This window comes from Monopterus albus, unplaced genomic scaffold (assembly GCF_001952655.1).
Source record: "Monopterus albus unplaced genomic scaffold, M_albus_1.0 scaffold45.1, whole genome shotgun sequence".
In the NCBI taxonomy this organism is placed as follows: domain Eukaryota; kingdom Metazoa; phylum Chordata; class Actinopteri; order Synbranchiformes; family Synbranchidae; genus Monopterus; species Monopterus albus.
This window is the reverse complement of record NW_018127925.1, coordinates 1,755,598-1,780,493: the sequence shown is the minus strand read 5'-3', so window position 1 is coordinate 1,780,493 and position 24,896 is coordinate 1,755,598. Positions and strand designations below refer to the sequence as shown.

Below are 24,896 nucleotides of genomic sequence, written 5' to 3'. Positions count from 1 at the left end.
TCACAGAAAATATATAAAGAAAAGACATAAGTGCTCAAGAAATCATACATGTAGAGATTATGAAGATTTTCATAAATTGATGTATGCAAATTGAGACTATAAATTAAAAGAGGAATGAATGTGCACTGTGCAGCATTAATGTGACAGTGTGTCAGTGGGAGACCTGGTCCTTGTCAATGAGGCCAACAGCAGGATAGAAACTGTTCTTGTGGAGTGAGGTTTTTGATCCTGATGGAGCACAGTCTCTTGTCAGAGGGGAGCTTTTCGAAAGGTTTCTGTCTGGGATGGGAGGGGTTGTACATAATATTTCCCTGCATGCTCCAGTGTCCTGAAGCGATGACAGCTTCCAGTTGATCGCCCTCTCGGCCATATGAATGATACACCGCAGTCAGCTCTGGTCTTTCTCTGTTTCTTGGTGGTGGAGGCAGTGTACCAGATGGTGATGGAGCAGGTCAGGATGACCCGACGGTGGCAGTGTAGAAGACCAGGTTGAACTTCCTCAGCTGCATTGGATGCTAAGCACAGGCAGGGAGTAAATTTGTAGACAAGTCATAACTAAGAAAAGCACTCTTTGCCTCACTGAACCACATTTTCCACTGTATCTAGTACCTGGAAAGACAGCAGGGTTGTAGTTTTCACAGCTATCAGAAAAAACACATAAAAGATTTTTTCTGTGAATGCCATTATGGTACAAAAATGTGAATATACCTGAAAATAGCAAGAGGCAAAGTAGATTTATAAAATGTTCATGTTTACAGAGGCTGCCATTGTGGAGCTGAAGATTGACAAGCTTTCAAGCAAATAAATGAATGAAACAGGAGATGTCAGAGACGGACTGAAATGGGATGGGAGGCAAGACACCATGTGAGGTGGAGGTGTGAATACCCACTTGAGCTGTAATGAGAATGAGAATGTGGCTTTGCGCCACAGGATTTGCCGGTAATTGGTCTAATGAATGCATTCTGTTGCCCCTGATTGAACACATGCCTTGTGTTCGCTCCTCAAGGAGCCACACATGTTATCTTTGTTCCCTCCTGCAGCCTTGCTAACTTCTGCTGTAACCTTGTCTCTCATTGTGCTGATTTGTCCTCTGTTTCTCTCTGTCTTACACCATCTTCTCTGAAGGTCGTAATGAGTCTCCTTTAGAGAAAAACAAGGCACAAAAGGTTTCTGTTGTTTTTTCTAGCTGATGGATGTAGTGACTGATGTGTTTGTATATATATGTGTGTGTGTGTGTGTGTTTGCAGATTGGCCTGTGGCACTCTGAGGATGGACTGTCCATGGAGAGAAAGCTTCCATCAATCAATGTGACGGACACCCTCTTCAATACCACTCTCACCATCACGACAATATTGGTAAGTGTAGTACTGTAGGCACACTGATACGCACACATCAACAGGAGCCCATGTCATTTTATTAGCTCTACTCCTAGGCCGAGCTACATGTGGCTGACAGTCTGTGCTTGACAGTCAATTACCATATCAAAAACTCATTTTGTATTTTCAGATCCAAACTCAGTCCTCTCGGGATCAGAGCAACTGATGCTGCGCGATTGTTTTGCCCTGAGTACTTCAGATGAGTCTACATCACAGTGCAGCAGCAGGAGCTAATAATTCACCATGTCAACCATCCTCAACCTCTGCTGTATACAGTGAGGAACAGAAGTATTTGAACACCCTGCGATTTTGCAAGTTCTCCCACTTAGAAATCATGGAGGGGTTTGAAATTCACATTGTAGGTGCATTCCCACTCTGAGAGACAGAATAAAAAAAAAAATCAGGAAATCACATTGTATGATTTTTAAAGAATTTATTTGTCTTGCACAGCTGAACATAAGTATATACATAAGTAGGGTGTTCAAATACTTCTGTTCCTCACTGTATATAGATCCTGTGAGCGCTTGTTTTTATTTTGCTACCTGTTACTAGGGATCCAGTTTTTAAGCAATTTCCTTAATTGCCTGTCATGGTAATACAATAATCTACAAATCCGTAAAAGCTAATAGAATAACTGATGTGGTCTATTTTTGCAGCAGAACCCAGATAAATTAAGTATCTTTATTTTTTACATAATACAACAAAGGAAACGGTACATAAACTCAAAATTACTTCTCCCACTCTGATTGTTGTTATTTCACAAATTGCCAGGCAAAATTCATAATGAGTGAGCTTAGAAAAAACAATAGAGACTAAACACACAATGCAGCTTAAACATACCCTGTCTCGTTCTTTAATGATTGAAAAGAAGCTGCAGAGGTTCAGGATACTTGAAACAAACTTTTGTCCGGCCACACCTTAAAGCAGAAATGTACACTCGCCAGCCATTTTACTAGGTACACCTGCACAATTGTATACAATTCAGTGCAACACTTCCGCCTTAACATCTGTGTTTATGACGCTCAGAATCTTTCCATTTTTGGTGAAATTGTCCTAAATGTATAAATTCAAATATATGTTTATTATTGAGGTCATAGTTAAAGGTGGTTTTGTATCGGACTACATTATATTTAGAGGTGTTCCTAATATTCTGACCCTCTTATATATGTAGCTGGGGAGGACAAAAATATGGAGACACCAATTGTACTGGTGTACCTAATAAAGCGGCTGGTGAGTGTATATTGCACTCCCTTATATCACTTGCAAAACCAGTCACGTCGTGCTATATCATGGTTGACCCAGCATGCATGTCCTTATTACTGATCAATCACTCATCAATTAATCACCTACTAGTTTGAATCAGTAGAACAGATGTGTTTCTGGGCCTTGTGAGAACAATGCACTACTGTTAATAAGCTCATTTCTGTTTTACAGTTTCTGTATGTTGATGTGCTGCTGTAAAACATCAGAGCTGATAGATGGATTTATGTAGGAGCTGTGTTAAACCATTCATGCTTTCAGTCATGCCTTTGTTTATTACTCAGTACACACACAAATACAGTCTCTCACACACACACACACTCGCCCAGCTCCTCCTCCTCGCTGATGAGTCAGACGATAAGACACTAAGTAGCTTGTAAGCAGAGGCAATTGGCCCAGTGTATTATTGCAAGTGGCTGGCTTATCAACTGCGAGCCATGGGAATGAGCGAAGGACATATTGCCATATCTTGCCACTGAACAAACTCACTGGTCTCACTGAGACTGATTAGGATTCAGATGGAACAGTTCATTTCACACAGGATGGGAAGGGCGCAGAGGGACGGAGGGAGATGTGTGCTCGGATTGAGGGGGTGTACAAATGAGACAGTGTTTTCACAACAAAAAGAAGGTGCGAAAGAAAGAATTGGCTGGAGAACAGAGCTTTGATTTCACTTTTGAGATACAGAGTCTCTGGACTGAACTTCGTAAGTCACCAAGGAGCAATTTTCAGTGCCTATCACAGCTCATTCATCACAGTGTGATTGCTGTGTCGCCGTTATCTCGCTTGTGGGCGGCACACAAGTCACAATGGAAAGCCTTCTTTACCTGTAACAACAGCCTGGAAGACTTAGAAAACTGTTTGCGTTTGGCACTTAACAGTATTTATGGATGCTCTCTTCCAAGTGCTTTTGTATGTCTGTACTCTTGACATGGTCACCTGCCCTTTACAGAGCAGTTTCACTACGCCTATAGATCAGTTTCTCACTTCATTTTCACAAGCAGCTAAAAAAAAAAGCAGTCACAGAATTGAGTATCACTTCCTGCAGGGCCACCGCCATGTGTCTGTAGTCATCGGTTGAGGTCATTACAGGCACTGTTAAGGTCTCTAACCCTCCGTAGCCACACTGCTGTAATGGAAATGGCCCATTATTTGCTTCCTCAAACTAAAGTTTCTTTGGTTGTGTTCTTCTAAATTGTGCGTGGTGACATTCAGTAACTTGCCAAGCAGTCGAAACTGATCTATTTTTATTTTCAGTTCTTTTGAGCTCAGGTGATTTGCATTGTGATTGCAACTGCCGACCACCACCAACCAACACCACTTGCTCTAAAAATTGCACAGCCCACATTCGCGTAGATGCACACACAGAGCCACACTCCATGCACACACACACACACATATACACAGCCCAGGGCACCAACATGTCCTCCAGCCTAAATGAGCGATTGTTTATGCCTTAACCAAACCAGTTTCTGCCCCCGTCCCATTACTCTTGGGTTTATATACAGTAAGTACATGCAATATTTTGTTAAGGATAAAAGACCTATGTCATCATGACTACAATAATAAGCACATGATTATGGTTATAAAAAACAATGTTGGCTCAGTTTGAAAAGGGAAACCAACAGAGTTAAACCTCCTCTTTACATGGACTTTGTTGCTTTGTAATGTCACCTGACTATAGAGTGATTTGTCATTAGAGCATAAGCATTGTGTGGGGGCATTTACTGAAAGAATCGATGCTGTCTCACATGACTGCTAGATGTCTGTTAACAATAAAACACAGCTACACTTGTAATAGTCTGCTTGTACAGATGACCTGCAGGGTCTGAGGACAGTCTCCTCACATAGGTGAATAATTTTGAAATCAGCATTAATGTTTGAAAATGCCATTTATTCCTTATGAAGCTACCACAGCTTAGAGAGAAAACACTTTCTTCTTTTTTCACTAACTACATACATGGTGTTATTGTGCCACTCGCAAATCATTAAAAAGCGTCGTTTGCTAATACACTGGGTCTTGAATTGTGCTCATAGTCGGTGGTCACAGACTTCAAGAATTCCTGCTTCTGAAAGAAATGAAATAGAGCAGAGCTTTGCCTGTCAGGAGTTTGCCAACTTAAGAAATCATACCATCTTAGCATTTCAATCCCAGCTCAAGACCTGCTTTTCTTATTAGTGTCTGAGTCCTCCTCTATGTCCCTACTGCAAGAGCCATTTTCTGCCTTTGTCAACAGCTGCACTCTGGTCATTCTCTCATTTTTCTAGCAGACCGCTCTTGTGTCATTGCATGCTCTCATATCCACTTATGCATACTGGGAAGAATTCAACATTGCATGTAGTGTTGACTAATCAAAGCAGACACAGAGGTAAATTTGCTGGTGCATGGGCCCAGAGGCACAGAGGCATGTGCATATAAGTTTGCACATTCAGACACACATCTGTCCCTATTTTTTCAAAATTTGTGTGCACTTGTTCTCTCTTTGGTTTGAGCCTTTCTGCCATTCATTCACTGTCAAGCACAGAACAATTTGTTGAAATTGTCTTTTATAAAAATACCACGACCTGGCCATTTTTCTGACCAAGAATTTTAGGAATGTTGTCAGAGCTGCTGTGGCTTCTTTACAAACAGGACTTCAGAGCCCTGTGAGAGAACGGTATTTCAGCTGTCGGTTTGCCAGGCTCTGGAGAGCAACTTTGAAGGATAAGAAAATAGTTGAGGAAATTGAGGAGGGTTGTGTGAAGACATCTTGAACACCCTGAGGTTTTAAAAGGGGAAGCGCCACTGTCGTGCGTGAAGTTGAATATGAACAACGTACACCAGTGCACCTAGCGCTCTGTGTAGGTGTGTGTGTGTACTTATGCATATGTAACAGCGTGTGTCTTCCTCCAAAGTTATCAGTCCACAACCAGACTGCTCATGGCCTGGGAATAAGAGGCTGCTTTAGAAGTCTGCATTTCTTTATAGCTTCAGATTCATAGCTTTATTGCTGTTTTGCTGTCATGTGCAAAAGAAGGTAGATGGAATTTCCTTGTGATTTGGCCTTCACAGCAGACAGCACTTTCATAACCCTGTACAGACTTCTCATACCTTTATATACTTACTTTTACATGATTTTGTTCTGAGCTTCACAGAGGCTCCTAGCGGAACAGATTCTTTTACAGACTTTTTGTCTGTTTCTGGAACTTTTAGGATGAGTATAAACTGCAGCAGGTAAATTAACTTTTAATATTAGTTGCATTTCCAGTTCTGCATCCCAGCACAGGTTAATAAGTGGTTTTTACTGGACCTTTTTAAAGAACAGGTGGAGCTAAACTAGGGGAACATGATAGAGTAAAAGAAATAAAGACATCTTGGCTTGATGAGAGTCAGACAGTCCCTGTGTTATTGATTGCTGATAGGGGTCTACTGCTGTGATTGATGTTTGCCAGGTCTGATTTAATTAGTTTGTACTTAACCAGGTCAACACAGAAGGACGGAGGAGGACGGAGGACTGACAAAATAATAACAAAGTATTTTCTAGCCTTATTTCAGGAGATTGTGCGTCCTAATGATCGAGGCCATTTGTTATAAATATAAAATGCTTTTGCCATTCTTCACTCACATAGTGTAAATCAACAAGAAGTGGAAAGTGAGTAATGCTTTTGCTTGTGTTGTAGTAGAAAAAGCAGCAAATCTTTGTAAAGCTAAAACCAGCTAATGTTTGCAAATGTTGCTCAGTTTGGGGTGAAGAAGTCTCTGTCCATCAGCCATCATAAATCTTAAAGACTATGATACGTTCATGCATTATACCATCCCCCCCCCCCAGTCTGGCTTGCACTGTGTACAAAATAGCTATGAAGCCAACCTCTGTAATAATGTTCTGGAAATTGGAAGGAGAGTGAGAATGTCTGACTTGGTGCTTGAAGAACCTCAGCAGCAGCCTGCGAACTGTGAAATTAGCATTTATATTGTGCCTCATGCAAACTCAAACATGAACATGCATAGATGTTACATTAGCCCAGTGAAATGACATATGCGCCTTTTTTAAAGAGTTAATGAGCAGATGGACAGATTTTCTTTTATAAAGTACTACAATATGGCCGCTAACTAGCTGAAAACCTGAGTGACTGTGAGCCAAGATACATACAATTTGTTTTCTTTTCTACTTTTAAAATGTCAAAGCTGACAATATAGTTTTAAATGCCATGAAAAGCTAAACCAAAAATGTTTTAGTGTTTCAGTTTTCTACTGATTTCCCCAGCTTATCTGTGGCTCTCAATGCCAAGCCTGATTGTTCCTCCTGAAGGTGGCATTTTTAACACCTGATCATGAATATTAGGTTTTTTGTTTATTTGTTTGTTTGTTTGTTTTTAAAGCTTAATTATTTCCTCAAAGAGCTGGAGCATTATAGGTTCCAGGAAAGATGACTTGTTTCAACAAACACCCAAACAAAATATCTTTACAGTACATCAACGAGTGTTTTAACCTATACAACCGATGTGGTCATTTGTCCCTTCCTTCTCAATAAGACCCGTAGGAGCAGCTCCTGAAATAGCGCTCCTACGTTGGCAGGCGAAATTACAAGAACTCCGCCAACATTAATAACAACATATGTCACACTAGCAAGCTAGTTATGTCGACAGCCCTAAACAGGATGGCAAGTGTACTGGAACATTTTTACGGCCTAACACCTAACCCATGTTTTCTGGTTGTCCATCCAGACATTCTTGTGAACACAATATGTCAGGAATGAGGGATATTCCCAGCAGCATGTGGACCATGTTGGACTTGTACTTGTTACTCTTCAGTGTCAGCAGCATCCTTTTTCTCCATGAAGGGTCGAACCAGCTGTTGAGCCGCATGTCATTGCTGATAAAGATGGCGTGAACCTAACAAATACAAACACCACACCAGTACAGTACAGAAGGAGATTTTTAGAGAAACTCCATCCACTAAGGAAGGCCACAGGATACAACAGGTCATGAGGTCAAGAAAGAACCTACAAGCTAACCTATCTTTTCAGCTATTTTTATGCCTACGCATTACTGCCATGGCGGGAGGCATTATTTTTTCAGGTTTTGTTTCTGTCCCATTCTCATGAACGTGATATCTGGTAAGCCTTGGGGGAATTTCTTCATATTTGGCACAAATGCCCACTTGGATTCAAACATGAGCTGATTAGGGGCACAGAGGCATGTGCATATAAGTTTGCACATTCAGACACACATCTGTCCCTATTTTTTCAAAATTTGTGTGCACTTGTTCTCTCTTTGGTTTGAGCCTTTCTGCCATTCATTCACTGTCAAGCACAGAACAATTTGTTGAAATTGTCTTTTATAAAAATACCACGACCTGGCCATTTTTCTGACCAAGAATTTTAGGAATGTTGTCAGAGCTGCTGTGGCTTCTTTACAAACAGGACTTCAGAGCCCTGTGAGAGAACGGTATTTCAGCTGTCGGTTTGCCAGGCTCTGGAGAGCAACTTTGAAGGATAAGAAAATAGTTGAGGAAATTGAGGAGGGTTGTGTGAAGACATCTTGAACACCCTGAGGTTTTAAAAGGGGAAGCGCCACTGTCGTGCGTGAAGTTGAATATGAACAACGTACACCAGTGCACCTAGCGCTCTGTGTAGGTGTGTGTGTGTACTTATGCATATGTAACAGCGTGTGTCTTCCTCCAAAGTTATCAGTCCACAACCAGACTGCTCATGGCCTGGGAATAAGAGGCTGCTTTAGAAGTCTGCATTTCTTTATAGCTTCAGATTCATAGCTTTATTGCTGTTTTGCTGTCATGTGCAAAAGAAGGTAGATGGAATTTCCTTGTGATTTGGCCTTCACAGCAGACAGCACTTTCATAACCCTGTACAGACTTCTCATACCTTTATATACTTACTTTTACATGATTTTGTTCTGAGCTTCACAGAGGCTCCTAGCGGAACAGATTCTTTTACAGACTTTTTGTCTGTTTCTGGAACTTTTAGGATGAGTATAAACTGCAGCAGGTAAATTAACTTTTAATATTAGTTGCATTTCCAGTTCTGCATCCCAGCACAGGTTAATAAGTGGTTTTTACTGGACCTTTTTAAAGAACAGGTGGAGCTAAACTAGGGGAACATGATAGAGTAAAAGAAATAAAGACATCTTGGCTTGATGAGAGTCAGACAGTCCCTGTGTTATTGATTGCTGATAGGGGTCTACTGCTGTGATTGATGTTTGCCAGGTCTGATTTAATTAGTTTGTACTTAACCAGGTCAACACAGAAGGACGGAGGAGGACGGAGGACTGACAAAATAATAACAAAGTATTTTCTAGCCTTATTTCAGGAGATTGTGCGTCCTAATGATCGAGGCCATTTGTTATAAATATAAAATGCTTTTGCCATTCTTCACTCACATAGTGTAAATCAACAAGAAGTGGAAAGTGAGTAATGCTTTTGCTTGTGTTGTAGTAGAAAAAGCAGCAAATCTTTGTAAAGCTAAAACCAGCTAATGTTTGCAAATGTTGCTCAGTTTGGGGTGAAGAAGTCTCTGTCCATCAGCCATCATAAATCTTAAAGACTATGATACGTTCATGCATTATACCATCCCCCCCCCCCAGTCTGGCTTGCACTGTGTACAAAATAGCTATGAAGCCAACCTCTGTAATAATGTTCTGGAAATTGGAAGGAGAGTGAGAATGTCTGACTCGGTGCTTGAAGAACCTCAGCAGCAGCCTGCGAACTGTGAAATTAGCATTTATATTGTGCCTCATGCAAACTCAAACATGAACATGCATAGATGTTACATTAGCCCAGTGAAATGACATATGCGCCTTTTTTAAAGAGTTAATGAGCAGATGGACAGATTTTCTTTTATAAAGTACTACAGTATGGCCGCTAACTAGCTGAAAACCTGAGTGACTGTGAGCCAAGATACATACAATTTGTTTTCTTTTCTACTTTTAAAATGTCAAAGCTGACAATATAGTTTTAAATGCCATGAAAAGCTAAACCAAAAATGTTTTAGTGTTTCAGTTTTCTACTGATTTCCCCAGCTTATCTGTGGCTCTCAATGCCAAGCCTGATTGTTCCTCCTGAAGGTGGCATTTTTAACACCTGATCATGAATATTAGGTTTTTTGTTTATTTGTTTGTTTGTTTGTTTTTAAAGCTTAATTATTTCCTCAAAGAGCTGGAGCATTATAGGTTCCAGGAAAGATGACTTGTTTCAACAAACACCCAAACAAAATATCTTTACAGTACATCAACGAGTGTTTTAACCTATACAACCGATGTGGTCATTTGTCCCTTCCTTCTCAATAAGACCCGTAGGAGCAGCTCCTGAAATAGCGCTCCTACGTTGGCAGGCGAAATTACAAGAACTCCGCCAACATTAATAACAACATATGTCACACTAGCAAGCTAGTTATGTCGACAGCCCTAAACAGGATGGCAAGTGTACTGGAACATTTTTACGGCCTAACACCTAACCCATGTTTTCTGGTTGTCCATCCATATTCTCTTCAATGTGATATCTCAGGAATTCCTGGAGGGAATTTCTTCATATTTGGCACAAATGCCCACTTGGATTCAAACATGAGCTGATTAGGTTTTGGTGATCAAAGGTCAAGGTCAGTGACCTCATGTCTGTCCCATTCCCCATGAATTTGACTGATTGGCAGAGGCCACAACCACAACGCAGTACCTATAGTCATTTTAGACGCAGCAATGATGTCTGGTGGTGCCGATCAAAAAAATGTGGACATGCTGAAAAAAGTAAATTGTGGATTTGTTTTATGTGGCATCCTCCTTCATTGACAACTAAGCTATACCAAGCTTGAACAGATCAGTAAAGAGATTACACAATCACTATCCTTATGCTTTTACATACTCATGCAGTTCACACCTCTGTTTTTGCTTTTGTAATGCACAGGGGTCTTTTGTCACTGTACAGCATGTCTGTTTAATGTCTGTTTAACTACAAACCTGGTTAAATAAATTGAATCCCTATGCAGATTCTGAGTGAGGAGTTACACAGACAAAGTCGATCAGTTGTCACTTTATTCTTTTTCTTATCACAGCAGAGCAGGAAACTGTTGGTTCCACTGCCCAGTGATGCAGCAAGAAAGAGGCAAAGCCGTTCAATCCCGTGTTAGAGTAATCTGAGCCCCCACGCTACGTAGCTACAGGTGGAACCAAAGGGTTGCTATGCCGGCGAGACAAGTCACGGTAACCTGACGATCACCGAGTTTTCAAATGTTTCAGTGCAGCTACTATTTGTGTCTTTCACTGTGAGACAGATCGATCCCTAGTCAACCAGCTACCTCAGATATGTTCAGCTGTGAGGATGACAAAGCAATTTCACATCTGTTCTGGTTCTCAGAATACAGCAGCACAAAATTACTGCTCAGTCTTTACCCACCTAAAAGCTGTAACAGAATGGCTCTTGCACAAGACTCTGCAGTGAATTACACACACCCTGTTGTAAGCATTTATGTTAACACAAGTTGGTGACAAAAGTACAAAAACCGGTGTCGTTAAAAAAACACTTATCTGCAACAAAACTTTTATCTGCAGCAATAAAGAGGAAGAGAACTCCATTTTCCTGTTGTTTATTTTTAAAAAATGGAGCGTGTCAGCAAAAGAAAACACTTTCACTAGTTAATCATTGTTATCTGATGTCATGTTGCCAAACTAAGTTGGTTTTATCTAGATTCACAAGCTGAGTGCAGGGATAGTGCAACAGCAAAGTGCTACATAACGTTGTCTTTTTGATGATGTAGTGGAGCCTGAGCACACCAGTCTGACACGTGCATTATTTGAAAAATTGCACAATAAGGAAGGTTCCAAAATACATCACTGCAGGGCTCTTTAAATCCTCCTGCAACATCAACTAAATGACAAAACAAGACATAAATAAACAGACAGCCAAACTGAGTGTTGGTTCTCTAAAAGACAGGTTGTAAATAGATGTGTGTTTGGTTGTGTGAGTGTGTGTTGCTTCTGCTTCTTTTCCTTTTTTGTGAGATAGAACAGATTTTAGATTTTAGTGCCTGGCTTTGCTTCAAATCCACAAAAATCGGTTTTTATTGAAAGCAGTTAACCTGATGTGAACTGTGACCTCCAAACAACATGTGGAATGCTTCTGCCATTCTTCCTGTGAAAACTTTAGTTAGGTTCACTAAAGCAATCATTAAATATTTAAAGGGACACACCAACAGATTAGTATTACATTTAATGTTGAGGAGGTTTTCAAGAGACATATTTTTAAAAATCAAAACAACAGACTCTGATAAATGTCCATATTTTTCAAACTCTACACTCCAGCTTTGTAGCTTAAAGGTGCAGTGTGTGAGATATTAATGAAAACATAATTATGTATAGTATAGACAATTTTGCTAATAAATCCTTCTAAAACTTTAAGCTTTCTGCTAAAACTCTGTAGTCTCAAAGCCCAGGCTAAAATAATTGGGATGCCACCATCAGAGCTAATTTTCAGACTTTGAAAGCTCCCTCCACCTTCACAGAAGGCTTTTCTATTTTCACAGACTGAACAGAACTCTCTGTGGCAAGCACTGAATTAGGGTCAACTGAAAATTACTATAGTGCTCTTTTAAAAGTATATTATCGATCCAGTGTGAATGTCCTGCACTGTACAATATGTCAGTACCTCTGGACTATTCCTGCTTTGTCAAACTACTGTTTAAAAATAATCAGGTGGAGATGAACTGTCAGCAATGGAAACCATGTGTGTTTTTCAGGAGAATCCATATGTGATGCTGCGGCAGAACCACCAAGAACTGGAGGGAAATGACCGCTACGAAGGCTTCTGTGTGGACATGCTGAAGGAGCTGGCAGATATTCTCAAGTTCAAGTATCGCATTCGGCTGGTGGGGGACGGACTATACGGGGTTCCTGGAGCCAACGGAACATGGACTGGCATGGTCGGAGAGCTCATATCAAGGGTGTGTAAATACTCTATATACACATGGACAAACTGTAGTGTAGAGGCACACACGTACAGCTCGCAGCTCTCATACACTGTAGTTCACAGTTAGCAGCTTTCCGTCAAGTCATACACTCTTGTTTTCATTCATGACTTGGCCTTTTCAGCCTAAGCATTGTATTTTCCAAAGAAGTCATGGCTTGTTGGTGGCTTATTCCCTGCCAGCTCCTTTCCTGAAGCCCTCTGAACTGACCTTAACAGACTTTCCTCCTGAACTGGTCTGTGTTGTTGCTGTTAAATCTCTGAGTGAGGTCTCACACTCTTCCAGCTATGCTATGTGTAACTGTATGAGAGCTGAGGGGAGAAGAGAGGGAGGGAGGAAAAGAAGATAAAAAAAAAAGTGAGCAGGATGCCTGCGTGAGGATGAGGAAAAAGGGAATGAAGTCGGGAGTGATTGAGTCGAGCTTAAGAGGTGATCTGTCTTAATTCTGTGGGCTAATGAAGGGCAAAGCCATTAAGTATGTAATACAGGCAGTGCCTGCTCTTGTTATTGTCTGCTGTCATACCCCTATAAGTTGCCTGTAGAAAGCTGACCCTGTAAAAGGATGTGGTCAACATCGACATTTGTCTCTGATAGCAACTTGAGCTGTAGAGTGTCAAGGTGGGGTAGGGGTCACAAAAAGTCTAGATGTGCTTGAGAGGGATTTGTCATGGGATGGGGGACATGTGGAGGGATGTTCCGCAGTGAACAGAAAGCCTTGAGCTTGTTTGGCCAAAAGCTTAGAAGGGAATGGGACAGAATGCAGAGTGAAAAGATGTGGTGGTTACAAGTTTAATGGAGAAGATGAAAGGGTATGAAATATACACTCGGTAGCAGCAAAGGAGAACAGCCTGAGGTTATCCCAGACAACAGATACCTGTGTCCCTGCCAGCACCTTTCAGCCTGAGCAATATTTCACTGTATGAGGGTAATTAAGTTGACATGTGTCAGACAGCCTGAGCTAACAATGAGTAAGGCCAGGAGGAATCAGACCAAAGTCTATGTACAGCACTGTATGCCCTGGTGCTTAATCCACAGCGCTGCACTTTGAGGATACAGCATCTACTCTTGAATTCAAATGCTAGATCCTAGAGGGTAATGTTTAATTCATGCCTTCCATTCACAAGTTTTATTTTGTTTTGCTTTGTTTATACTGGGTTAGCATGATATGATTGAAGACAAAATGAAAACAGGTATGATGCAATATTGAATAGTCGGCATTACACAGTGTTTTTTTCCAGTTATACTAGAAGGCAGAACAGCGGGCAGGCAGAGTAATCCAGTAATCAATATTAATAATCTATTAACATAAAACTATTTCATAGGCTGTTACAACTGTGTGTTCATTTTTCAGCAAGTGTTTTTGCTGAAATTGCCTGGACAGTCATTCCCTGTGCACAGCTTACTTCCAGCACTAGGAGCAGGCCATTAGACTTTCAAACGACGCAGCAAAAAAAGATGAGGTGGAGGCTGGGGACGGCTGATGATGGAGGGTCAAAGCCTGTGGGCCGAGGATAGGGCAGCAGGAGACATTAGGCCTCAGTGTGCAGTTTATGCTGTGGCAGGGTTTAAAGAGGTGGAAATTTTAGGTGTGATACACTAATTAAAGCACAGACAGAGCAGGACTGAGGCTTTTACAGTAGGTGAAGCTCTAAATGTCTACTGGTAGCACTTTGGACCAGTTCTAAAGGTTAGAATAATTCTGAGAAAAGCAGTTTCATTTTCACATCATGTCCAAATTGATGTATATCAGACACCTCTTTTTGTCTCTCTTCTCTTGACATACAAATAATGTGTTTTGGATTTTGAGTGGCATCTGTAGCACTGCATCGGAGCTTCCCTCTCCTCGCTCTCCTCCTCCCATTCTTTTCCATCTCCTCAATCCTCTTAGTTCTCCTGCTACAGACAAAGAGCAACGCCTTGCTGCTTTCACTCCTCTCTCCACAGGGAGATGAAAAATCCCCTGCAGTTGCACTTTGCTGGCCTGTATTATTAGTAGAGAGCCATCCAGTATTCGGTGTACATTGACCATTTCCTATGCGTGTGTATATATGTGTTTCCCTCGATATGTGGTTTACCAGCCACTGCTTGGTCAAGTGATTTGTCTTGACAGTGCTCCCTTGGCTGGCGACAGTGGTTACCCTGAGCTCTCTTGTGCCCAGCACACACAAACGCACACACACAGTGCCACTGCATGGGTTATCCTCAACACATATAGCGCTATTGGTGGACACAGAAGCAAAGGCATTATTAGAGAATTATCAACTAGTAGCCAACTGTCATTTCATCCTCGTCTATTATTATTATTATTATTATACTCTTATGTCATACACTTATGTCCTCACAGCTGTGTTCAGTACATCTTTCAATGTATGTCTCTGACTGTGTGTTTACATGAAGCAATACTCCTGTGTTTCAGAAAGCTGACCTGGCAGTCGCAGCCCTCACCATAACAGCAGAGCGGGAAAAGGTCATTGACTTCTCAAAGCCTTTCATGACCCTTGGCATCAGTATCATGTACCGCGTCCACCTGGTGAGTAACTGCCCACACACACATCTTACCGATCGAAGTGGCTTTCATACAGCCTGTGGACATATCGCAGTAGGCGGTCAGTCTTGTCTAATGGCTGTAAAAGAACCACTCTCCCTTTAGGTCTCTAGAGTCTGTCTCTCTTAGTCTAAATCCTTCCACAAAATCTCCTCCTTTGCACTTTATCGCCTCCTTTATCTCCCAGCTACTCAATTTCCTGGTCAGCCGTGTGTTTTCATGGCTCTGCCAGCCTCTCATCCAGTCTTTAGTCTTGCTTTCTCAATTCTTCGTTATCTTGCCAACATTTTCCCCCTTTCTCCCTGCAGTCTCAACTTCTCAACAGGGTCCAGTTCTTTTCACTGTTTTGTCACCCATTTTCTCCTCCCGGTGCTGTGGCCACCTATTCTGCCAGCATCAGATGGCATTTTTTATAGTGTGAACGTCCTGATGATTGTAGCAGCTTCACAGTTGTTTTCTGTTTGCCCTCTGATTGGGTTTGTCCATCTTATTCACATAAGCAACACTTTCCGTGCTCCTCAGAGAGCAAGCCAAAGCAGGAAACAGTGAAACAACAGCAGCGCAGGTGGAAGTGAGCCAGTGTCTGAAGAGTCGGCAGCCCATTAATCATCAACCCTCCCCCAAAATTCATGGTGACACAAGGGGGCCCATTATAGCACTGGCCCCAGTCTGCACTGAGACAGTTTGGCACATGTGTGAGCTAACATTAGTGTAGTATCCCAGAGGCGTGTTTACTCACATTCTCTCTTGCTTCTGCCTCTCCCTTCCTGTGAACCTCCCTCATTCTCACCTTCCTGTAGTCTGTGCACAGTGCTAATAGGTGTAGCAATGAAAGACTCACCTGAGTCCCAATGGCGAGAATCAATCAATGCTTGCAGCATGTGCCCTGTCAAATGTGCCGCTGGGTAGCGTATCACCTCTGATATGTGCTGGATGGCAGCATGACGAGGTGGCATGGAACTGATGTCCCTCGGAGCTGGCACACAGAGTTGACTAAGCACAGACTTGACCCAGCTGATGCCAGATTCCTAGGAAGGGTGTCAATAAGAGGGAAATGAGAAAGGCAGTTTTAATTGAGGTAAGGTGTATGGGGCTTTTGATAAAAGGAGAAAGAGAGAGAAAAGAGAAAGATGCACGATAAGAGGGGAAGTGAGGACAGGTGTCCTCTCTCTCTTCATCCCTCAGTCCCTCACGCTGTCTTTAATCTACCTTTGCCACATGGCATTTTCCACAGATCTGACTTGGAGTGGTCCCTCAGTATGGCTGTGAAATTCAATATTTGAAATTCTGTGACTGCACTTGTTTAGTTCTAATCCACTGACTATTGATCTGAGGCACAGTGGTTTCTACAAAGGGGGTTTGTTGCTTATTTCAAACTCTAAATAAAAATTTCAATCTGATCAGTAAGAATGGCAACAGCAATAAAATAAAAGTGCCCTCTGGGTATTAATTACCCTCAGACTATTGGCTGTTTAATCTCCATGTCTCCTCTTTGTCACTATGTAGACATCTATCTGTCTCTCCCTCTTTCACACACACACACACACACACACACACACACACACACATTGTTATTATTTCTATTTACTGAGGCTGTGACAGTTATTCACATTCTGAGCCAATAACAACAGCAATACCAACAATATAGTAAAAGACATAATCCTGTTTTGGCAAAATTACTCCTCTGTATTATCAAGCTGCTTCCCATATATCACTGCCCTTAAGCCCTATTCAGACCGGGTAATTTGATCTTCTGTACAAAACAACAAAAAGAAATAAACCTAGACTGAACCACCACTGGCTCCTCCAGTCTACAAGCTGTCAGTAGTGTGTCAGTGCTTTACACTACACAAAAATGGTGAGGGATCTGAATCTCTGGAGGGATCTGCTGTGTGATTTTCAGGACACTGCATTGAAATAAAAGACATAGAAACAAATCTCACACAATTTATAGCTTGACTCTACCTGTCTTAGGTGTTCCAGCTGTCTTGCCTGACTATTTTGTAGCTGGTTGGGGATTTGTAGGTATCTCCTGTACATGTCATGCAGTATAGTGTATGCTATAGTGAATGTCTTTTGAGACATGCATGTGGTTTGCTTTTACAAACAAATAAAAAGCACAAGTTCATCTCAGCAGCCAGCAGAATGTGTCACTCCTGCCCTGAATTAGCATCAAAGTTATAAACCCAGACACAACCTAAAGCTACTGTCAACATCTTCGCATAAAACCCTTGCCTCCCACCACATTCATCATCTGCACAACAGAAAACCATATGCTGCAATCCAAGATCCAAACACTTTCAGTGCGAGTTCATCATTTAAAAATGTCCTTCATTTTGGGGGGCTGTGTGTGTGTGTGTGTGTGTGTGTATAAGACAAACAGCTTAATTAGATATAGGAGTTAATTAGGGGTGTGTGGAAGCAGTGTCAGATTCAGCAGCTGCCTTGAGGTCAGACATAAGGAGTTTTATTGACTCTCCAGCCACACACACACAGTTTAGAAAATTGTCATAAATGCATGCAGCCATATAGACACACACACCCACGCAGCTTCCCAGGCATGCAGACACACATACTGTACAAAGGCACACGCTGTAACTCACAGTTGCGTGTATGTACAAAACACACAGACCTAAAGCCAGACAACCCGGCGAGCTCAAGAGGCATCTGCATGTTGTTGCGAATATGACCTTGTGACCTTCGCCAGATCAAACCGCTCTCCGAAAACTGTCCCCGCAGCCATCTCAACAGCCATAACAGCAGACAGCGTCTGATCTGACACAATTAGAAATGCACAGAGTATCAAAGAGCCCAGAAAAAAAACTGACAGAAAGTCTTTCTTCCTCTCACATTCCATAATAAACTAGTACTACTCTTCATATCAAGGATGGGAGAAGAAGAAAGGCAACATAAAAGAGAATGAGCAATAAATAGGTAGAAAGAGAAGCAGAAGTGGTAGCGAGAAGCTGGAGAAATGAGCGAGCAGCAGAGAGTGAGAGTTGAACTGACAATGGGAAGTCTCCTTCAGTGAGCCGGTGTTCAGGCAGGCAGCCTTAGGGGGCAACAGTGTGGTATGAATAACAAGAGGCGGGATGACTGGGTGAAATCCTAAAGTGGATAACCTCAGCAGCTCCTTCAGCCACCCTCCTGGCAGGCAATCCCCCCGAGAGAGACAGGTGGCAAGAGAACAAGGGCAGTGAAAGGTAAAGTGAAGGAACTCTTACACATACTGTGCCATTATAGGCAGCAGCTCCTCACTGAGCTGTTTGTTGAGATGTACTCATAAAAACACTGCTTGTCACCATCTGCACCGTGTCTACATTTTCTTCTGTCCTTTGATTCGCCTTGCGCCCACTTATCATCTTAATGTGATGATAAACCTCTATAAAGTGAGTCCCTTGCTGCTAATAAAAATTATTTAAACACGACAACAAATGTTTATGTGTGAAGAAACAAAGCGACCTGTGGCTTTAATGTGGACCCGCATTTAGTGTTTTTTCTATTCTGAAATCTGTTTGAAGCAGCAAGGTCATTTTTAATACAGGGTTACGCACCAGTGAAACGATCCCTGTCAGTACTACTAGTTTGTTAGATCATTATGCTTTGGATTCATCTCTACCTTCCAAATGTCCAGTATATCTCCCATTAAACAGTAACTACCAGGTTGGCTGTGAATTCAGCTACCTGCTGCCTCTGTGTTCAGCACTGGTGCCTCCTGTGCACTGGGTCACCCAAGCACGTACTGTATCTGCCCTGTTGCAGATGACTGACGGCGTAGACAGCAGCTGACAAGCTCTGAGACACACAAACACACAGCTACTGACAGTCTGCCTTGCACACACAAATCCCTTCTAAAACGAAGAGAGAGAAGACCACCTAAAGCATATTGCTCTTTATATTGTATTCCCAGGGCTTTTGAATGGACTGAGAGGTACTTTTTTATTGCTATTGCAAGTCTGTTTAGCACTGATAATTTATGAATTGCTAAACAGAAAAGGTTATTTATAACTACCATCAGTGACACTGAGCCCTCAATGGCAGAGATGAATCAGAGTTGAGCAGTGAAGGACAGATGCACTGTTTCATAATGTCCATACATCAAAGGACTCAGACGTCAGTCAGCCTGACCTATGGGCCACCTCTGTTAAAACAAGCTTTAGTTATGCACTTTATGCAGTGTTGACTCAGGAAGCTGCAGCAGAGCAAATTTAAACCTGCATTAACAGATTATTTGGCTGCACGACAAGCTGTAAACACAACAGTGGCACATTATCACCTTTATAAAGCTGTTAAGGCTAGCATGTTAATGAACAGTGGCCTGTTTACATATCTAGACATCCAGATTTGGAGCAAGATGATAATGCATTTGGAACCATGTTTGTGTCACCTTAACAAATGTAAGTCAAATAATCCTCCTCCTTTTGGCGTGGGTTTCTCTCCAACATCTTCTAAGAAAAATATGATACAGTATATGGCTCTTCATTTGCTAAATGCTTCTTGATGTTCACCAGCCTGTCACTTACTTGGTCCATCTGCTGTAGGGATGACGTATTTTTGTGGGCCAACCCAGAAGTTAGCATCACTCTGGTTCCCTCACCAAAAAGCCAGTGGGATTTTTCCACAGGCTTTTGGATTATTGCAGAAGATAAGCTCTGTGACAAACAACAGTTTATAACAGTTATACTTTGTGTTCAGCAAGATCATTTTCACAAGTCAGCACCACTTTTATGATTTTTGAAGCTCACATACACAAATACAGAAGTGCAAAAATGCTTTTAGGACTCACTACAACAACACTTTATAAGCTGAAAAACACTAAAATGCTCTGTAGAGCAGAGACCTGCAGAGTCAGGTGTTAGCTATCTGTTGTTTCATCTCTACAAGTAACCCTTTTCACCCTTACAAATAATCATTTGATGCATTTTTAATATGCTGTAAAAATATTGACTAGTGGGGCTTTAAAATTATTATGTTATGGCACAACACAGTAAACATGATCATGTTTTTGTTCTTGCAAGGTGACCATTAAACCTCTTCATTCTAGGACTCAGTTTACAAGATCTAAAGTGTGCATGAAAAATGTTTCTAGAAAAAATATCCTGACACAATTTGGAAATGTGCACACAGATTTTTATGCTGTTCACATGTCGCATGTCTGAACCCCTGTGTATCTGCAGCAGCCTCACCATAGATAATTTCTCCTCCACCTCCTGAAAGCATAACTTTGTCCCTCAGTGTTAAAGCGCACATTATAGCACCAGAGTGATGATTTCTCCTATTGTTTCCTATGATCTATGTCTTAGTAGCTTTCTCTTAATCTCTACAGAGGCTTCTCCACCATCTATTAGCATGGGAGTCCTGCATCTGTGCAGCTCTCTTCAGTGTATTAATAGCACCTGGGTGGGAGGTTAAGATGCTAACTGGCGGGGCAAGCACTTAACAAAAAGATGGTTCAGCATGCACCAAACTGGACCGGCAAACAGCTGTTGTTACCCCAGTAATGCCAACTAGAGGCATCTCACTTTACCACAGTACTCTACATCTGAGATGGCCACTGTGTTTTCCAACGCTTCTCTGTTCTATTTTCAGACAGCTATCATCATCACAAGCATCACACTCTATAGCTTGAACTGACAGACAGTGAGACTTGGCAGGCTGGCCTTGCTAAAAATTATGCTGAATCGCACTCTCCTCTCTGGCTCTTTGCAGCACTCCTACTAAGACATGCTAATATGCAAATGATTGCAGACATGAATGTGTTCTCATCTCTGCGCAGGTCTAAACAGGGGGGTCATTTATCATAACAAATACCCACCAAAATAATTTCACCCTCTTGCTACAAATTTCATTTCTGAGGGCCTCAGAAATATATTCTTACGGTGTGTTGGCACATGTGACGTCCCCTAGGAGCACCTATTTTTGCATAAAAACGATTTGGGCTTGTTCAGGTGGGCTCCACGGTGCTGCTGCCTGTTGATGCAGAAACAGAGGATGAGGAATTTCTACATGATTGATTGCATCGGCCTCATAACGTCACTTGCACAGTTGCTTGTTTGATCACCTCCACTGTTTAACTGTCCTGCTGACCCTGAGAACCACCTCCATTAACAGATGGCCTGTGTATAAATGGTTAATATTCCCTCGCTGATGTTTGGTCAGCCTGGCTATATGCTGAACATAGGAAATATGAGCATGCACAAACACTCATGCATGAATAAGCACACACCATTTCTCTGATACTTGGCGGTGGTTCACCAATAATTGGTGTCATTTAGAGGACAATAGCTGTTGGTGGTGGATAATGAAACATTAGGAATTAGCCCCTGTATTCCCAGCAGTCTACTAGCTGCCAACCTTATTTTAGGTGCATTATCTCCTCTACCACCTCGCACCAGTACAAACCGATACAGTAAGTTGCTGCTTCAGCACAGCTAGACTTTCTGTTCAAACCAAAACTATTAATCTCTTTCCTCTTTTTCCTCCCAGCTAAAACACTATGTGCTCCCAGTCATACAGGAAGTCAGCTATAGGTCACAAAAATGAATTTCTCTTTAATGTTGCTATAAGGGTTTAGTTGTTTATTTGACCTTTCTCACTCTACTGCATGCAACCTTGGTGAGAATACAAATGGCAGCTGTTGTTTTTATCTCTGTTAATAATTTTGACCTTTAATTGTTTTTTTTATGACAGGACCAAATACTGTATCAAATTTTATGTAAAAACATAATACATACCAATTAACAGGAAATAACAGTTTGTTTTTTTTGTTGTGCCAGAATCTGCAAAATAAAACTGCTTATCTGTGCTGTTGTATCAATATACCACCCTGTGTGAGTCTGTTGACAGTTCATGGGAGACTGAGTTTGTGCTTTCATACAATGTTGATCTGAATGTTTACATGCAAATGAGATTTATATAATTATAGTGATATCAGTTTAGGACAGAAAAATCTATGCTTATCACATCAAAATCCCTTTATTTACAGTCCCAGTCACCTTTTCTGTCATTTCCAAATTACACAGGTGGCAGTAAATGTCAGTTAACACAGACCAAAATTAGCAGCATTTGTTTTTAATTAATCTCAGCACTTACTGTGTGGAGGCGATGTATAAAAACTTGAATGTTTTTTCACAAGCTAATTACTTGGTCTTTCCTTTTATAATTAAGTATTTAGCCTCAACATTCAGTAAAAGCTGTTGTTGGGTAGGCTTGTGTGACTTGAACATGAGCAGGCTTTAATGGTGTTACTCTGTACTATGTATGTGTGTGTGTTTTTCAGGGACGTAAGCCAGGCTACTTCTCCTTCCTGGATCCCTTCTCCCCTGGAGTCTGGCTCTTCATGCTTCTGGCTTACTTGGCTGTTAGCTGTGTCCTCTTTCTGGTGGCCAGGTAAAGAGCTCACCAGCAAAATACAGATGAGAGAGAGAGAACAAAAAGTGAACAAAGGGGTAGAGTACAGAGAGTAAAAATATAAAAGAGCTTTTTGGGGTATACAGAAGAGGAAACAGGTGTCTGTTCTCTCAGTTTTCTTCAGTCTCTCCAGCTGTTCTTCCACATCACAGTGAATGAGATGTTTACCTCCCAGCGGTGGGTCTCCAGCGTCACACTGACACCTGCTGGACAGTCAGGGAACTGGCACAACTGCTGCTCTACACATTACACAGTGGCTTGTAAAGGCACCTTAGCAAAAATGTGATATACTTTATTTAACAGCATCTGGAATCAAGGACTTCTGAGGGTGATGTACTGTAATTGCCATATAAACATCTCTAGAAGCTGAGTTAGTGACAATTTATTCAGATCTGTCCTAAAAAAAATTGTGGCAATGCTCTCAGTCCTTGTAGTTGTTTCTCCTGCCAGTATTTGGCTACAAAGAGCCCCCCACCCCCACCCCCCCATTAAAACACCTTCCAAAGTTCAGCTAGAGAGCTGAAGCTCCAGAGACAAATCAAATGGTTATCTGCCACAGTTACTGTCATTGTAGTATGAAATGTGCGTTAACATTTCCTCCACCACAGCACAAGTAAACTCTGTCTGGGGAAACATAAATAAGGGATTTAGTGCTGAAACTTTGGAAACTAAGCACTTGATTTTGGAATTAAGCTTTTCACATCCAGCATGAATGTGCAGTAAGAGAAGTGATAACAATGACTGATTGGTCTTTCAATGTGCATGAGTATTGTATCAATTCTAAAAAATGTGAAGTTGTTATTCTGTCGTTCATATTTCCATATCTGCTTTTTTGCTTGCTAACTTTTTTGTCAATTTTGCCAGAGCAGATGGAAATGTTACCCTAGTTTTAATACAGAGACAACACTTTTTTTTTTTCTCGACCTAGCACACAACAGAGTTGTCACATAACTTTAGCTTCATGCGGCACCAATTGAAAATACCAATTACAAAGCTTTCACCCCAACTGTCTAAATAGACAGCACACGAGGAATGAAAAGCAGGTTGTTTTGCTCTCTAGAGAGTCAAGGTGACTTTGTGCGCCATTGACTGTTTGAGCTGTTTTGCTCCTTTACTCACTTTTCTTTCTTCATTCGCCTCAGTCCCACTCTCTCACTCTTGAGTTTTGCTTTTGTCAGAATCCATTTCCACTGTCCTCGGCTTTATTCCTCCTTTGTGTCTCTCGGTTGTGTAACCCTGTTGACTCATTCTCTCCAGACTGACACCGTATGAGTGGTACAACCCTCACCCCTGTCTAAAGGGCCGCTGCAATCTGCTGATCAATCAGTACTCACTTGGCAACAGCTTCTGGTTCCCTGTTGGAGGTTTCATGCAGCAAGGATCCACCATTGCCCCCAGAGCTCTGTCCACACGTTGCGTCAGCGGAGTGTGGTTAGTATTGGCTCCAGAGACATATGAATGCATTTGAAATCTGCACAGATATGTACTCATTCACTTGTGTTCTATTTTAATTTTATGTCTAGTTGTTCATCACAGAATGCATTTCATGTTTGATGTGATCTTGAAGCTTCAGTTCAGATTTCTGGGAGATCAGGATTCAAGATGAGATAATGAAAGCATTTGTGCATGCGTTATTCAGTGTCTGTGTATGTCTGCAGCTAAAGCTTCACTTCCTTTCATCCAAATTGGGAATTCTCACCTCTATCCATAATACACCCACCCATTCATCCATCTACTTTGTCATCTACTGAACATCCTGCAGTGTCTTCTCCCAGGTGTGCAGTTATTTCAGTCTCCCTATACTTTCACCCAGACAATCTGTCTTCATACACTAGCCTGCCCATTTACATACTTTTATAGGTGGATACATATGTTCTTGTTCTCTACCGTTCCTCCACAGGTGGGCCTTCACATTAATCATCATCTCATCCTACACAGCCAACCTGGCTGCCTTCCTAACAGTTCAGAGGATGGAGGTACCGATAGAGTCAGTAGATGACCTCGCGGATCAGACAGCGATAGAGTACGGCACTATGCAAGGAGGATCCACAATGACCTTCTTCCAGGTCAGTGGTTGCACTGTTTATAGTCCCAGCACACATACACACACACACACACACACATTGTTTTTGTCACATATACACATATACACTCACAGACGTACCTGGCCCACAATGGTGTATGGGCCATCAATTATCCTCCTCATCATTTTTGTGTCCTTCTTGTCTTTCTCCTCTAACCACAAGTTTTATCTGTTTCCTGGCAGTTCCACACCACAGCCATTCAATATCCCTCTCCTCTGGGAGATGGGGCAGTATCCAGGTCTCTAAGAGAGACACACACTATCCTCTTTCATCC

At 41.7% G+C, this 24,896-nt stretch overlaps 1 protein-coding gene across 1 annotated transcript in view; it reads left to right on the top strand.

Moving 5' to 3' along the window:
* Positions 1-24,896, top strand: part of grik4 (glutamate receptor, ionotropic, kainate 4) — a 311,608-nt gene that overhangs the window by 279,827 nt on the left and 6,885 nt on the right. The window contains 6 exon segments of the mRNA XM_020600102.1: positions 1,248-1,355; positions 12,356-12,559; positions 15,000-15,113; positions 22,408-22,517; positions 23,796-23,969; positions 24,439-24,604. Of these exon segments, the coding sequence (XP_020455758.1) occupies positions 1,248-1,355; positions 12,356-12,559; positions 15,000-15,113; positions 22,408-22,517; positions 23,796-23,969; positions 24,439-24,604 (876 nt within the window).